General features: G+C 46.3%; 1 protein-coding gene across 1 annotated transcript in view; it reads right to left on the bottom strand.

The window, feature by feature from the left end:
• Nucleotides 1–14999, bottom strand: part of c23h8orf34 (chromosome 23 C8orf34 homolog) — a 59722-nt gene that overhangs the window by 25394 nt on the left and 19329 nt on the right. The window contains exons 4-7 of the mRNA XM_060045741.1: nt 14768–14887; nt 13713–13741; nt 11534–11697; nt 6511–6692 (exon numbers count right to left, since the gene is read on the bottom strand). Of these exons, the coding sequence (XP_059901724.1) occupies nt 6511–6692; nt 11534–11697; nt 13713–13741; nt 14768–14887 (495 nt within the window). The remainder of the gene's footprint in view (nt 1–6510; nt 6693–11533; nt 11698–13712; nt 13742–14767; nt 14888–14999) is intronic.

Below are 14999 nucleotides of genomic sequence, written 5' to 3'. Positions count from 1 at the left end.
GGTGTTTTCCCTCCCTACTCCGTGCTTTCTTCAGATGAGGATAAAACTGCGGTCTGCCTGTCCGACAGAGGCTAGGAATCTGGTACATTTCCGCTGTTTTAACAGAGTCTGTGGGTCAGTTTCACTTCCAACAGGGCTTGCACTGCGGTCGCTATTAAACACCATCTTCCCTTCTTACACAGATTAAACTGAAAGAAACATAGACACTTTAAAACACATCTTTTTGATTTGACTTAACCATCTGGAAAAGCCTGGGGGAGTTGGGTGGACCCTTCCTGGAGGTATTTTATGTTTTCAAACCAACAAACTGAACCTCAGAGTCATCATTTCCTTAAAACTCCCTTAATGATCAAGGAACAAAACCTAAGAAGGAACACAGAGTGGGGGATACTCTGCAAGGGAGGGTAAGGGGTACGATGGGGTCATAATGGACAAAATGCTAGCATTGCTTATTTCCCTATTTTCCTTCATTTCTCCTCTCCTCGACTGCCCATCTCCTCCCCCCCCCCCAGCCCCCCCCCCCCCCGGACCAGACACCTGGAGGTGTCAGCAAAATGCGCTCACCGCTTTTGCTATGTGTACCGTCCACGGCCCAACGTGGGGAACCACAGCCTGGACCGGTCCCTCCAGACCGGGCCTTTGGACTTTGGACAGTTTCAGGAAGCACCGAAACATGTCGGGGAGACGCACACCCAGGATGGAAGTGATGCTGACTTATAGTACAGAAACCATAGGGCTCTCAGCGGCTTTCACCAAGACAGAGGCTGTGGGCCTAAGTCCAGATACACACACACACACACACACACACACACACACACACACACACACACACACACACACACACACACACACCACACACACACACACACACACACACACACACACACACACCACCACACACACACTGTCATCTAGCGATTCCTCCTTCTTAATGCTGTGGGCGTCAGAGATCAGATAGATTTATAAAGCCCTCTTGCTAACTCCATCAGTCCCTCTCAGTCACCCGAGAGGCTAAAGACACACTGGAATCAAGCGCCCCCGTTTCAGGACCCCCCCCCACTGCAGAGCACAAAGACCCCCTGTTGGCCAGCACCAGGGGCCACATGTCACACTGACAGTTACTCTGTGAGCAGCAAGCGCACGTGTGTGTGAGTGTGTGCATTTGCATGTGTGTGTGAAAGTGTGTGTGTGTGTGTGTCTGTTGCATCTATGTATGCGTGTTTAGCTGTATGTTATGTGTGCGTGTTTATGTTCGTGTTGTGTGTATGCATTTCAATTAAATATGTGCGTGCGCTTGTGCACGCGCGCGTGCCTGCGTTTCTGTGTTTGTATGCGTGTTTATGCATTTGTGTGTGTGTCTTATGACGGTGTATGCGCGTGTGTGAGTGCGTGTGCGTGTGGTGTGCGGCTGTGTCTATGTGTGGTCGTAAAGTGGTGTGTATGTGTTTGCACTTGCGTGTGTGTGTGTGTCTGCGTCCATGTGTGTGTGTGTGTGTGTGTGTGTGTGTGTGTGTCCTTTTCCTCCAACACCTTCAGCTCATCTTGCTTTATTCAATTTGAGGTATTATCACTTCATATCCAAAAGACACGCAAACATAACAAGACTAGAGACGGGACAAATGAGGACAATATCCTTCAACTGCAATGCTTCCATGTATGATTTAAACCAGTCACTAAATGGGGAGAAACCGTCAGACTCTTTATTAACTTAAAACACATAAAACAACAGTGAGGCCTTAGAGCAGGGTGTTTCCCTCCCTACTTTGTGCTTTCTTCAGATGAGGATAAAACTGCGGTCTGCCTGTCCGACAGAGGCGAGTATATCTGGTACATTTCCGCTGTTTTAACAAGAGTCTGTGGGTCAGTTTCACTTCCAACAGGGCTTGCACTGCGGTCGCTATTAAACACCATCTTCCCTTCTTACACGGATTAAACTGAAAGAAACATAGACACTTTAAAACACATCTTTTTGATTTGACTTAACAGTCTGGAAACTCCTGGCGAGTCGGGTGGACCCTTCCTGGAGGTATTTAATGTCTTCAAGCTAACAACCTGAACTTCAGAGTAACAAGAGCTGGGGGAATGATTACAGAAAATGCTGTTCATTTGAAACTCCACTCCTCAAAAGCCCATTAGTGTACGTCTTTATGGATGCATATGGTACCCTTTAGGTCAGAGCAGAGAACTATGACGACTATATTTGACTCCTCTGCCGCCGCCTTGTGGACGTGTTTAGAAGCTCCTTCACTGCGACATCACTCTGAGCATATTGTACTGACAGCTTTACAATTCCTGCTGTCCAACCGCCACCTCTTCCTCCCGTTACTCATCCATCTTTCTCCTAACTGTTCCCTCTCTCCTTTCCCCTCGTTCGATCTACTGCTCTCTATTCCTCCCTCACTCCTCCGCTGCTGCTGCTTCCCTCTCCTCTCCCATCTCCTCCTCTCCACTCCTCTCTCCTCCTCTCCTCTCCCATCTCCTCCTCTCCACTCCTCTCTCCTCCTCTCCTCTCCTCTCCCATCTCCTTCTCTCCACTCCTCTCCACTCCTCTCCACTCCTCTCTCCTCCTCTCCCATCTCCTCCTCTCCACTCCTCTCTCCTCCTCTCCCATCTCCTCCTCTCCACTCCTCTCTCCTCCTCTCCCATCTCCTCCTCTCCTCTCTCCTCTCCTCTCCCATCTCCTCCTCTCCTCTCTCCTCTCCTCTCCCATCTCCTCCTCTTCACTCCTCTCCACTCCTCTCCTCTCCTCTCCTCTCCCTCAAGTTAAGTGATGTCCATTGTATTTGTCTAGACCTTAATCACAGTTCCAGTCTGATACAAGAGGCCATATTGGATGACATCCCGGACGCTACCCGCCCCAGAGGGGGAGAGAACCTCCCTAAATGATCGGGGAACAAACCTTGAGAAGGAACGCAGAGTGGGGGGATCCCTCCTACCAGGGATGGTTAGGGGTGCAATGGGGGTCTTAATGGAAATACAGAATGATAGTTTGGGTTATTTCCCCTCATCTTCTCCCTTACTTTCTCCTCTCCCCCCCCTCCCCTCCCCTCGCTACTCCCCCTCTCCTCTCCATTAGACAGCTAGATGTGTGAACAAGATGGATTTTACACACACACACACACACACACACACACACACACACACACACACACACACACACACACACACACACACACACACACACACACACAATATGATGTATTCGTTTTCAGCATCATGATGGCTCTCATTTGGGAAGTGTTGATTTGTATTTAGCAGAGCAGGAACCGCCATGGATGAGCTCTTAGCCAATCGGTGTGAAGAACAGCAAACCGACTACACACACACTACACACATACACATTCTCAGCGAATACTGTTTGAAAGGAATGTCATAAGAGAGAGAGAGAGAAAGAGAAACAGAAAACATGTGTTGATTATGTTTAAATCCCCCATATAATAAACCAGGATTCCTGCTTGCCAGTAGAGAATATAAATATTCTGCAGTTTATGCAGGTGGTACATGTACAATTATGTACAGTTCAATCTGTTCATATGTTTCTCTAACATACATCAACAACATGACAGCCACTATGTAATGGAGTGACCTCAGGATTAACACACACATAAAAAGAGATGAAAAAAATAAATTCCACAAAACTTAGCAGAAGCATTTGATTGGTGGTTGCGATACCAAGTCCAACCACTAGAGGTCGTTGCTAGCTCATGTAGCAATGATAAGCACTTCACTGGCCTGTGTTGCTTTGGATTTGTTCAAACGGTTCCAATGTATGAATGAACAAATAACATTGAATGCTGTTTTTAATATACAATAAAGAGTTGCACTGTTACGTCTGGATTAGGATACATCAACTTGAAACAATATATATTGATAGTTGATGATGATATGCCACCTTAATGTAACATGTCTTCCCCTCGCAAACTAGGACATTCTCACTTTGCATATTTGACGGAAAGTTACCCGCTAATGTGCTCTTGAGCGAGCGAATAAACAGTGACCGACTCACGGGGTGACAGATCGCCTCCCTGTGGGCACTAGCTAAAATATAATAATAACTTGCAGTGCACCGTAGTGCTGCACTTCAAGGACACCTTTGTGCTAAGCAGAATCTGAACATTAAGCGCATATAAACCCTGGTTTAGTGCCCAATCTCAAAAGACAAGTTAGTTCACGATTACCTCTTTGACATCCGTGTGACTTTACACATGAGCAGAGACCTCGGGTTAATAGAATATAACAAAATGTGTACCCCTTACCGTGAGGCACTGCACTCTCTCACCCCTCTCTGTTCCACCCTACACTCTCTCACCCCTGTGAATACTATACCTGTGTGTACTCCACTATCTTATCCGTGTGTACTATATTCTCTCCCCCCTGGTTGCACTATATTATTCCCTGTCACCCCTGTGTGTACTATACTCTCTCTCCCCTGTGTGTTCTATACTTTCTCGCCCCTGTGTGTTCTATTCTCTCTCTCCCCTGTGTGTTCTATACTCTCTCGCCCCTGTGTGTTCTATACTTTCTCGCCCCTGTGTGTTCTATACTCTCTCTCCCCTGTGTGTTCTATACTCTCTCTCCCCTGTGTGTTCTATACTCTCTCGCCCCTGTGTGTTCTATACTCTCTCGCCCCTGTGTGTTCTATACTCTCTCGCCCCTGTGTGTTCTATACTCTCTCGCCCGTGTGTGTTATATACTCTCTCGCCCCTGTGTGTTCTATACTCTCTCGCCCATGTGTGCTGCAGTGTGAAGACAGCCCAGGTAATCAAAGCTATGATGGAGGGGCATTTCAGACCATAAACATCCAGCCTTACAGTCACTGTAAATCTGTCGCATTGCCAACCATCCCACCACACAAAGTGAGTGTCGTAGAAAGACAAACTGCCAGACAGACAAAAAACGCACCCACACACACACACACACACACACACACACACACACGTCACATTCTCATCCTACTCAGCAAGCTGCAGTAGCTCACACATTATTGTCAGCTAACGCTACTGCTAACGACCTTCAATAGCCCTTTAGCCGCACCGCGTAGTAGCACATTGCAAACAAGTGCATAGGTACCAACAGTGTCCACGTCAGCGAGGTATAGATTATGTGTCTTGGCAGACTGCAGCTTGAGGGGGAGGTGGGGGGGGGAACCGCAGGAGGGAGGGGGAGCTCCATATCCGAGCATGGAGAAATGACAAGGCTTCGCATCAAGGTGTTCTTTGATAGCGGGAGAAGACGTGGTTTACTGGGGCTGTGGGACTCTCCTCAACCACTGCAGGCGTCCTTTAGAAATGAGAAGGTAACATATTGTGTTTCTTGTTTTTACAATTTTAATTGACTGTGGTTTGAAGTGGAATGAAGGAGGCTGATAAAATAAACTATAGTACAAGTCCCTGTGTGAAACGGTATGATGGAGGGAGGGGGGAAGAGAGAGAGAGAGAGAGAGAGAGAGAGAGAGAGAGAGAGAGAGAGAGAGAGAGAGAGAGAGAGAGAGAGAGAGAGAGAGAGAGAGAGAGACCCTCATTCCAACCAATGTCAGTGTGTGACACAAGGGAGCTGCTTTATTAAACTACACAACGCCATCTACTGGTGTACTCTAACGCCGCGAGGAGTTAAAAAGTCTGCTTACAGAGCAGAGGAAGACAGAGGTTAAAATGGGTTAGAGAGACAGGGATGTGATTTGTACTATTGTTTCATTGTATAAATTGTATTCATTTTAATTGCATAAATGTCTATTATATCGCTATTATATATATATTTCACTTTGGTGAGACAGAGACAGAGAGACAGAGAGAGAGAGAGAGAGAGAGAGAGAGAGAGAGAGAGAGAGAGAGAGAGAGAGAGAGAGAGAGAGAGAGAGAGAGAGAGAGAGAGAGACAGAGAGACAGAGAGAAAGAGAGATATGTGTATGAAAGCACAACTGCCATTCACTGTGACATTTTGAGACCATGCCAACAATGAGAGTGCAGAGACTGTTGCACCAAGAAAATCACATGATCTCCACTGGCATACTAATTGGCCGTTGACCCATTGGTTTCATCAAGCAGTCCTCGTGCTCACTAGTCATCCAGCAATTGTAGAGTCAAAAATTGGCCTGCAAACCAAATTATCAAAGTAAATTGTCAAACAAGATACTGCTCGTTTTTTTTTTTTTATCAGAGAAATTATCAGACGTGTTATTCAAATCAGTAATCCGCATCCCTTGCTAATTCATGTTTAAAACAACACACTATATTGAAGTTCAGAAAGTTATAGACACATATGCACACACACAAACACGCACACACAGAAAATCAATTTGGCAGGCTGGCTTGGCAGAAACAGGTCATCCGTTTCAGAGAGGTCTGGCTTCATCATGAAGGGTGAAAGCCTTTTCAGTGATGAGGGGTTTCGTGGTCACCCTGATTTCATTGTATCGTCGATTTCCAAACACTATTGTTTTTTTTGCTGTCCACCTGTGAGTGTGCTTGTGTGTGTGCGTGCGTGCGTGCGTGTCAGTGCGTGAGGGCGTACATATGACGGCATTACCCAGCAACTCCATGGCATCGTCCTCGTCTTCGATCTCCTCCTCTGTGATGGAGGGGGCGGAGCTGTGTGCGGAGTCGAAGGAGTCCTGAGACAACATGGCCGCCAGCAGCTTCTTGTGGTGCTGCTGCTGCTCCTTCAGCCCTTTGCTCTTTCCCTCCATTTTGAGGCTGAAAGCAAAACAGGCATTCGAAGTTAGTTCAAGTGGGGTGAAGAAAGTTTAAAGGAGGTTGGGTTGTTCAAGTAAGGGGAAGTTATATTCAAATTATGCAGTTAGTTTAATTAAGGTAAAGTTAGATAGGTTTTGGGTTATTTGAGTTCAAAGCTGTTTCAAATTGAAAGCTTTTGAATTAACCCCACACAATCAAACTCAAATGAGGAGCCCATGAAGTATTCCTACCCGCTTTTATCAGTTACAAATGATTGGTTTGAAGCTATTTATTTAAATATTCATTGTGCACCATGTTAAATCTGCAAAGTAAATGCATAAGCACCCTCTTGTGAATAGTAACGATGATAAACTGCCCGTGTGCTGATCTCTTAGACCTCATTTCGGCAGAATCTCCCTCAACGGAGTAAATCATTATTTCACCGTTCCCTTCTCAGGCAACACATGCTGTCTCTTACTTGGTTATGGTAACATTTGGAAGAATCCAATGAAGTATAGAGCCACTCAAAACTAAGCAAGAACGGAAAGCACTGAGTAGTTATGTTGTTTATGTCCATTAAAAAATGATTGAGGACAAGCAGAAGACAACAGTAGAAGCCTTGGCTGTTGACTCGCAAAGACAATAGATGTGATTAGAGAACAGCATGGCACATTATTAGCTATCATTTCAGTTCCCGGAATGATGTATCATGCATTATGTAGACTTTGGCTTTGACAGTTTGTCAGTTGACATCCATTGAGGCTATGAAAACCCCCATTTGGATCTGTTAAGCACTTTAGAAAAAGTTGCAATTTAAAAATACTGAAAATACTGCTAAAGCCTCTTACCATTGTGTACATCACACAAAAAGTGACAAAGGAAACACCAGGCACTTTTATGCATCAGAATGAACCCCAGGAACTTGGTGACATACTTAACAATTAACTTTGTCTGGTAATTCAGGGAAATAATAATAGGGGAGATATTCCAGAATGGCGATTAGAGATAGAATTACTCCCGACGACGTTCTCGAACCTGCCAGTAATTAGCAGCTCTCCGAGCTGTAATCACTACTTAGGGATGACTCAACCATTATGCAGTACCCCCCCAGCCTCAGGAGTGGGGGGAGGCGATACACCACCGGACGCGTTTCATCTCCATCTCATTGGATAATGTCGAGGCAAATTATGCAATAATACCCGCAATCTCATTAATATCCCCCCTCCCCCGATAAGGAATTAGGCCCGAGAGGAATAAACTTCCGGATTACCCTCTCTTGGTGATAGAATTAATTTGCATATTCAGCTCTGCTGAAGGCGAGGATTAGCGGGGCGCCGGAAAAGTTTTTGATTTGATGGAATTCTCCACTGAGCGAGGCCTATTTACAGATAATGGAGAAGCTCTCCCAGGCAGGTTTATTGTAACGTCTCCGTAGGTCCTGCAGGATATTTCTATGCTAATACAGTTCATCAGTATGGGCAGTGAAGGACGGCTCTCTGGCGTTTAGCCAGAGAGCGGACGTGCCGCGGAGATGTCGGATCGTGGACGTTTTCTACTTAACTTCTTGACTAGTTTAAAGGGTGAGCAAATCCAAAATGGTATTTTCTTTTATTTATTATTTTATTATAGAGTGAAAAAGAGAGGGAGATATGGGAGAAAGAGGGGAGGACATGCAGCAAATTACCACTGGCAGGATTCGAAGCCGGGTCGCTGGGTTCAGGACTGAGCTTATATTTTACACGCTCCACCCGGTGAGCCAACGGTCTTTACTTTTTTGTTTTAATTGTCTTATATGATCTTACACAAGGTTATCGATGCCGTTTTGTCAGGGTTACTAAAATAATAGTGTTTTTCAGAAATAAACTGGTGCAACATGACCGTTGAACTCTGAACTCAAGTTGCGCCTTTTCTGAGTCCGACAGGGAGATGTGAACGTGTGGTGCTCCGTCCAGGCAGCAGTTGACGTTGCCAACCGTGTTCGAGAGAGGGTCAAGCTCCTTGGAGACTCATAGCATAACGCCACAGTGTGTGGTGCATTTCACATACAGCACGGCTCATGCTGAACAACATGAACAAAACAACAAAAAATCACAAAGTAAGCCAGGGTTGTAACCATGGAGATGGCGTTATCCTTCATCCTTTCCGATACTCTGAGCCCAAAACGCAATAAAAAAATCTCATTATCTCAATTCGAGCTGAAACAGGGGGTTCACTTACACTTGAAATAAAGTCCACAACACCATGAGGTTTTTTAAGATTCTCAAAGCTTTTTTTCGCATATTAAACTTTTATGAACACATTTTTATCTATGTAGATGGACACTCAAACTACCTCATTCTACTACAACACATAACAACCTGCTTCTGTTGGGGTGTGTGTGTGTATGTGTGTGTGTGTTTGTGTGAGTGTGTGTGTTTTACTGAGTGTGTGTGTGTGTGTTTTACTGAGTGTGTGTGTTTTACTGAGTGTGTGTGTGTGTGTGTGTGTGTGTGTGTGTGTGTGTGTGTGTGTGTGTGTGTGTGTGTGTGTGTGTGTGTGTGTGTGTGTGTGTGTGTGCGTGCGTGTGTGTGTGTGCATCTGTTTATGTGTGTGCGTTTGCGTGTCTGTGTCTGCGAGCGCGTTTGTGTGTGTGCGTGCATGCGTGTGTGTCTTAGCCTATGTGTGTGTGTGTGTGTGTTTGAGTGTGTGTGTGTTCCCCTGGTTCCCTCAGGGCAGCAATATCTCTCGACAGGGTCACTCTTCGGTTGGTTTAACCCAGACTCTGTGGCGACAACATTATGACCGCCATCAGAGTGGGGTTTCATATCACCGACGCAGCGAGGCAAGTTCTCCGCCAGCCCTCTTCCCCTAACTTTTCAACTTTCTCCCTTATCTGTGCCTTATTCACCGCAGCATGACATGACAAAAAATACACTTTTTTTTTTTTTTTTTCAAAAGGTCAGAGACCTAGTCGTCCAGGAGTGAGAGACGGAGAGAAAGAGAAAGAGTGAGTCAGAGAGACAGAGAAACAGTGACAGAGAGACACAGAGACACAGAGACAGAGAGACAGAGAGACAGAGAGACACAGAGACACAGAGAGAGAGAGAGAGAGAGAGAGAGAGAGAGAGAGAGAGAGAAAGAGAAAAAGTATGCAGATGAAATAGAGAGATCATCGAAATATATAAGAGATATCAGAGTCCACGTAGCACAGATTATGTTCTTTTCATTCACTGTATATTCAACAAGTAAATTCAAAGATAATATCTTCTGCAACAGAAATTTATGTTTACATTTTCTGAATTCTCATCCTATACTCTCTGACAGGCAAACATGTTGGAGGAAATATGAGGTTTTTAAACATGGAGTGGTCTTATTTCACATAGTGCCATGAAAAGGCTTATTTCACAAAGTGCTCTTCGAAAGATGAACCTTTCATCTTGTTAATACATTGACCATTTGTGGCTGCTTGGGTTGTCAAAAGACACTCTTACCAGGGATAAAATGATCAAGGCAAGGTGTACGTACCATCTGAGAGCCAAAGAAAACATATTTGAAAGATATTGCGAGACGTTTCACATTAATACGGGCACCGCCTGGCTTATTACCTGATTTATAATTGGGTTATGTTTGTGTACTCTGTACTAATATGTCCCCGGACTCTGAAGACTGTTCATTTGTTTTCTCATTTCATTATCATTCATTATATATAGCCCATATATTCATAATGGGGAAAGTGCATACAATTTCAAACTTGAATTGTGACTTCTATACGGTGACACACGAACCCATCGCACAGACATATACACCCATCACATAGGCAAACACACACCTATCACACAGACACACACCTAACACACCGACACACACCGACACATACACCTATCACATAGACACACACACCTATCATACAGACACACATGACTATCTTACAGAGAAAAAAAAGATTTTTTTAACTAAGTGTAGAATTTGTTTGGCTTGAAGAACTTGGGAATTTAATGGAGGACCCATGATGCAATCTAATATTGAATTTGGCTAAAAATAACTACATTCACACACACACACACACACACACACACACACTCACACACACACACACACAGGCCCCCAAACACACAAAAAAGCCCCCCACACACTAGCAAACGCACACACACACGCCCACACACACAGGCCCACGCAAACAAAGACACAGAGACACACATACACACGCACACATAGGCCACACACACACACCCACCCAGTTAAATACAGGCCCGCACACACACACACACACACACACACACACACACGTCCCTGTCTTCTCCTGACTGGGAGATAGTCTTTATAATCCGCCCACAGTGGAACCCTAATGAGATTATGTGTGTCGACTGACGCCTCTGCATGATTTATGATTCAAGATCCCTTCTTCCACTAATTAGCCAGATCAGCATGTGACACACACAGACACACACAGGCATTCACACGTCACACTTTCAAACAGTACGTTGCTAAAAGGGCACGTAATGTTAATAACTATCATAGCCGCTAATGCCTGTTGCTTTCTTTCTCTCCCTCCCCCTCGCTCGTCCCCTTCCTGGATGTATCATTTTCATATCCCACCATTGGCATGACGACGTACATCCATTTTAGGAAAACACCCTATTTCCGCGTGCCCACATTTCCCTTGAACCGGAGGGCCCTGAAACGAGGTTAGCCTCATTACTAGCACGCTGGGTTTAGCGCATCCAACTTGTGTGATGGCTGCTGTGAAACAGGATCATTAGCATCAGAAGAAACACAGGAGGGGGGGGGGAACACACACACACTAAAACACACGCATGCACACGCGCAAGCTCATGCACTCACGCACACAAACAAGCCCACGCAGACACATGCACACGGCTCACCTCCCAGCAGGGCTGCTGTCCCGGCTGCCCCAGGTCTCGGTCTTGGCTCGGGGGACTGGGGGCTGCAACATCTCCGCCGCCAGCGGGTCAGAGTCCACCTCCTGCCGGCCCACCCACTCCCCCACCACCCGCGGGCGCAGCGAGGAGTCGTAGCACCCCAGGTTCTGGTGGTGGAGGTAGAGAGAGAGAGAGACAGAGACAGAGACAGAGACAGAGACAGAGAGAGAGACAGAGACAGAGAGAGAGAGAGAGATGGATAGATAAACAAAGAAAAGGACAAGAAAGAGAGAGAGAGTACAAACCAAAACTAAATCAGAGAGACATATTGCAAAGTAGTGAGAGTCAGAGAGCATCACACAGAAGAGCAGAGAGGACGCTGAGCAGACAGAGAACGCCATGCTAATCAGAGCGAACAAAAGCTGTTAACGACACGTGTTCACCGTCCAGGTGTTCACTGACCGCTGCATCATGAAACCCCTACCTAGGGCTGCTCAGGAGGTAGAGCGGGTTGTCTGGTAACTGGAAGGTTGCTAGTTCGATCCCCGGCTCCTCCCTGGAGGGCCGAGGTGTCTCTGAGGTGTCTCTGAGCAAAACGCCTCACCTTGACTGATCCTGACTTGCTGGCTGTCGCCCTGCGTGGTTGACTCCACCGTAGATGTGAATGTATGAATGAATGGTTGTTAGTCGCTTTGGATAAAAGTGTCAGCAAAATCCCCTAAATGTAAATGTGCCTGGACGGATCCTCTCTGGAGGAAATACCCCCTCCGTCCCGAGATAAAGTTAGGACCACTGTCACAACTTCATGCCTCTCCTTCACAATCTTTGTGAATTGTCTAAGCCCGTGGTTCTCAAACTATGGTACGCGTACCGCGCTATCAAGTGGTACGCAGAGGAACTACGATACTATCAACATACTAGTACGATGGAAATACATTTACCATGAGATCCTGGTCTCACTTGCTGTGTGTGTATGTGTGTGTGTTTCCGTGTCACTGTTCTAGTGCTACCACTTTGTATAGCTGACAACAGCTAACACTAAATAATATTATTTTTAAGAATAAATGTGCCTCCTGCATGAGATGTGCGTTGCTGAATAGGGCCGGCCTACACTACTGTATGTTTTTATATTTTGTAACATCTGTCATAATGGTGGTACTTGGAGGGACAAATATCTTCTGTGGTGGTACGCAGTACAAAAAGTTTGAGAAACACTGGTCTAAGCTTTAAGAAGAAAGCTCTGAGCTCTGAACGTGTCTGCTGCCTTCTCCTAAAGCTTCCACCTCCGCCTCCCCCTGACACCAACCCACGCCCCTGCCCCCACCCCCCTTCCCTGAATGCCACGACTCCATCCTCAACGTCTGATCACAAGCCACGTTTAGTATTCGCCCTGCTGCGCCGCGCCGCACCGCCGACACAAATAACACACAATACAGAATCAGCAGGAACGCGTTTGGGCTGGCGGCCAAAGAGATGCGGACGACGTGAGGGGAGGCAGACAGACAGAGGGCGGCACCCCTGTCAAGACACAGGCTCTGGTATCAGTCTTTGTGTCTGAGGTATCCAACCCGAACCCTGTCACCCCTTTGAATGCATCATTCCTTCACATGCACCCCTTTGTGCTGGCAGCCACAACTCTCTGTTTATGTGTGGGAGTGCGTGCGTGCGTGTATATAAATATAAATATAAATATATACATATAAATATGTAAATACGTGTGTGTATGTGTGTGTGTGTGTGTGTGCGTGTGTGTATGTGTGTAGGTGTATGAGTGTGTGTCTGTGTGTGTGTATGACGTTGTATGATTGGGAGTGTGTGTGTATGTGTGTGTTAGTGTGAATGTGTGTGTTTATGTGTATGTTTATGTGTGTGTGTGTCTGTGTGTGTGTGTATATGCATGTGTATGTGTGTGTGTGTGTGTGTGTGTGTGTGTGCGTTGGTGTTTTCGTGGATCAATCGCAGCGCCTCCTGCTAGACGAGGCTGAGCCGCCGCAGACAGATAAGACAGGACGGAGGCCCGTGTTTGTGGATGTGTGACTGCCGCGGAGCACAGCGCGGCGACTCCGCCGGCCCGCGGCGATGTTGACACACATGCAGACTTGTTTGATGTAGACGGAGGTGTGGAGCATGATAATAATAAGACAAACGTGATAATAGATTCTCAGGACGGTGTGAGGCCTACCTGGTCTAGCTCGTCTGAGATGGCGATGCCTGAGGAAGAGGACAAAGGGAGGATTTGAATGCTGCTCGGGGGAACAATTACTAGGACATGTTCCCTGTAATCCTCTGTAAGGCCCCCATCACTCTCACGGGCTGCAGAAGGCAAAACGCACTGCGCTGCCTTATTCATGAAGCCTAGAGCCAAGCAGAGTAGCGCACTGCCACTTTTAACAGCAGAGTATCCACACCTAAACACTGATTGATGCATTTACATTTTCTTGACTTAATTTATTCCCCAACCACAAACGAGAGAAAGAGAGCAAGAAAGCGAATGGCACAGCAATGTAAAGGCAGCGAGCAAAAGCACTTGGTCCCCATTGATATCAATGACAAATAGCCACCCCCCAGCTGTTACAATTTGTTCTGTGTGATGGACCGTGCAGCATGTAACACAATGAGACGCAAGTGCTCAGAGTCGCAGCCGGGAAGGCGACAAAATCCTGCTGAATTACACGATAGATGTCGTTTTTCTTTCAGGGTTACCCGGTGGCATTTCTGAAAAGATCTAGGACTTTCGAGAGCTTAAGAGTAATTGATTCCACGGGGATGATCGCTCATGTAATATTCTCTTTGTGTGGGAAAATGGATGTCATGTGGAAATAGTGATGTTTTACATGCATTAAATGTTTCTCTTACTATAAGACATTTTATTTTAGGTATCATCATAAAGATAAGCCTGAAACTTTGGAACATAACACTTATCGTCCTGATTGTTTTCAAACAAAACGTTTCAGTGTGTTTACCTATACCACAGTGTGGTTGGAATACTTGATCCTGATTGGTCAATAAGGTACCTTAAAAACCGCACATCACGGAGAACCGTTTGCCAGATGTTTCCTTGACGACACAAAACCAATACGCTCACAGCACAGCAGAATTCTGTTTAAATTCAGATCTAGCCGACGAAGAAACCAATAGCATGACAGATGAAACCCACATGTGGTATGGCTGCGGGTCAGCGCGGCTTAAGGGTCCTCGTTCAGGGGGGGGGGGGGGGGGGGGGGGGGGGGTACTCACTGCGGGACAGGCTCTCCAGGGCCTTGCCCAGCTTCTTGCTCTCCTGAAGGATGTGGTTGAGCTCGTCGAAGTCCCGGCTCTCCCTCCACTCCCACCAGGGGTACTCATTGGCCCGCGGCACTGATGCACACACAACATGACACACACAAACGCACACACATCGTCTCACAGTGCGTTTCATTCAAACAGCCAATCAGATTGACCTCATGCAGTCCACGTTTCCAATTCTCCC

The sequence above is a fragment of the Gadus macrocephalus genome, chromosome 23 (genome assembly GCF_031168955.1).
Source record: "Gadus macrocephalus chromosome 23, ASM3116895v1".
Classification (NCBI taxonomy): domain Eukaryota; kingdom Metazoa; phylum Chordata; class Actinopteri; order Gadiformes; family Gadidae; genus Gadus; species Gadus macrocephalus.
The sequence above is the reverse complement of the archived record's forward strand: the minus strand, read 5'-3'. Positions and strand labels throughout refer to the sequence as shown.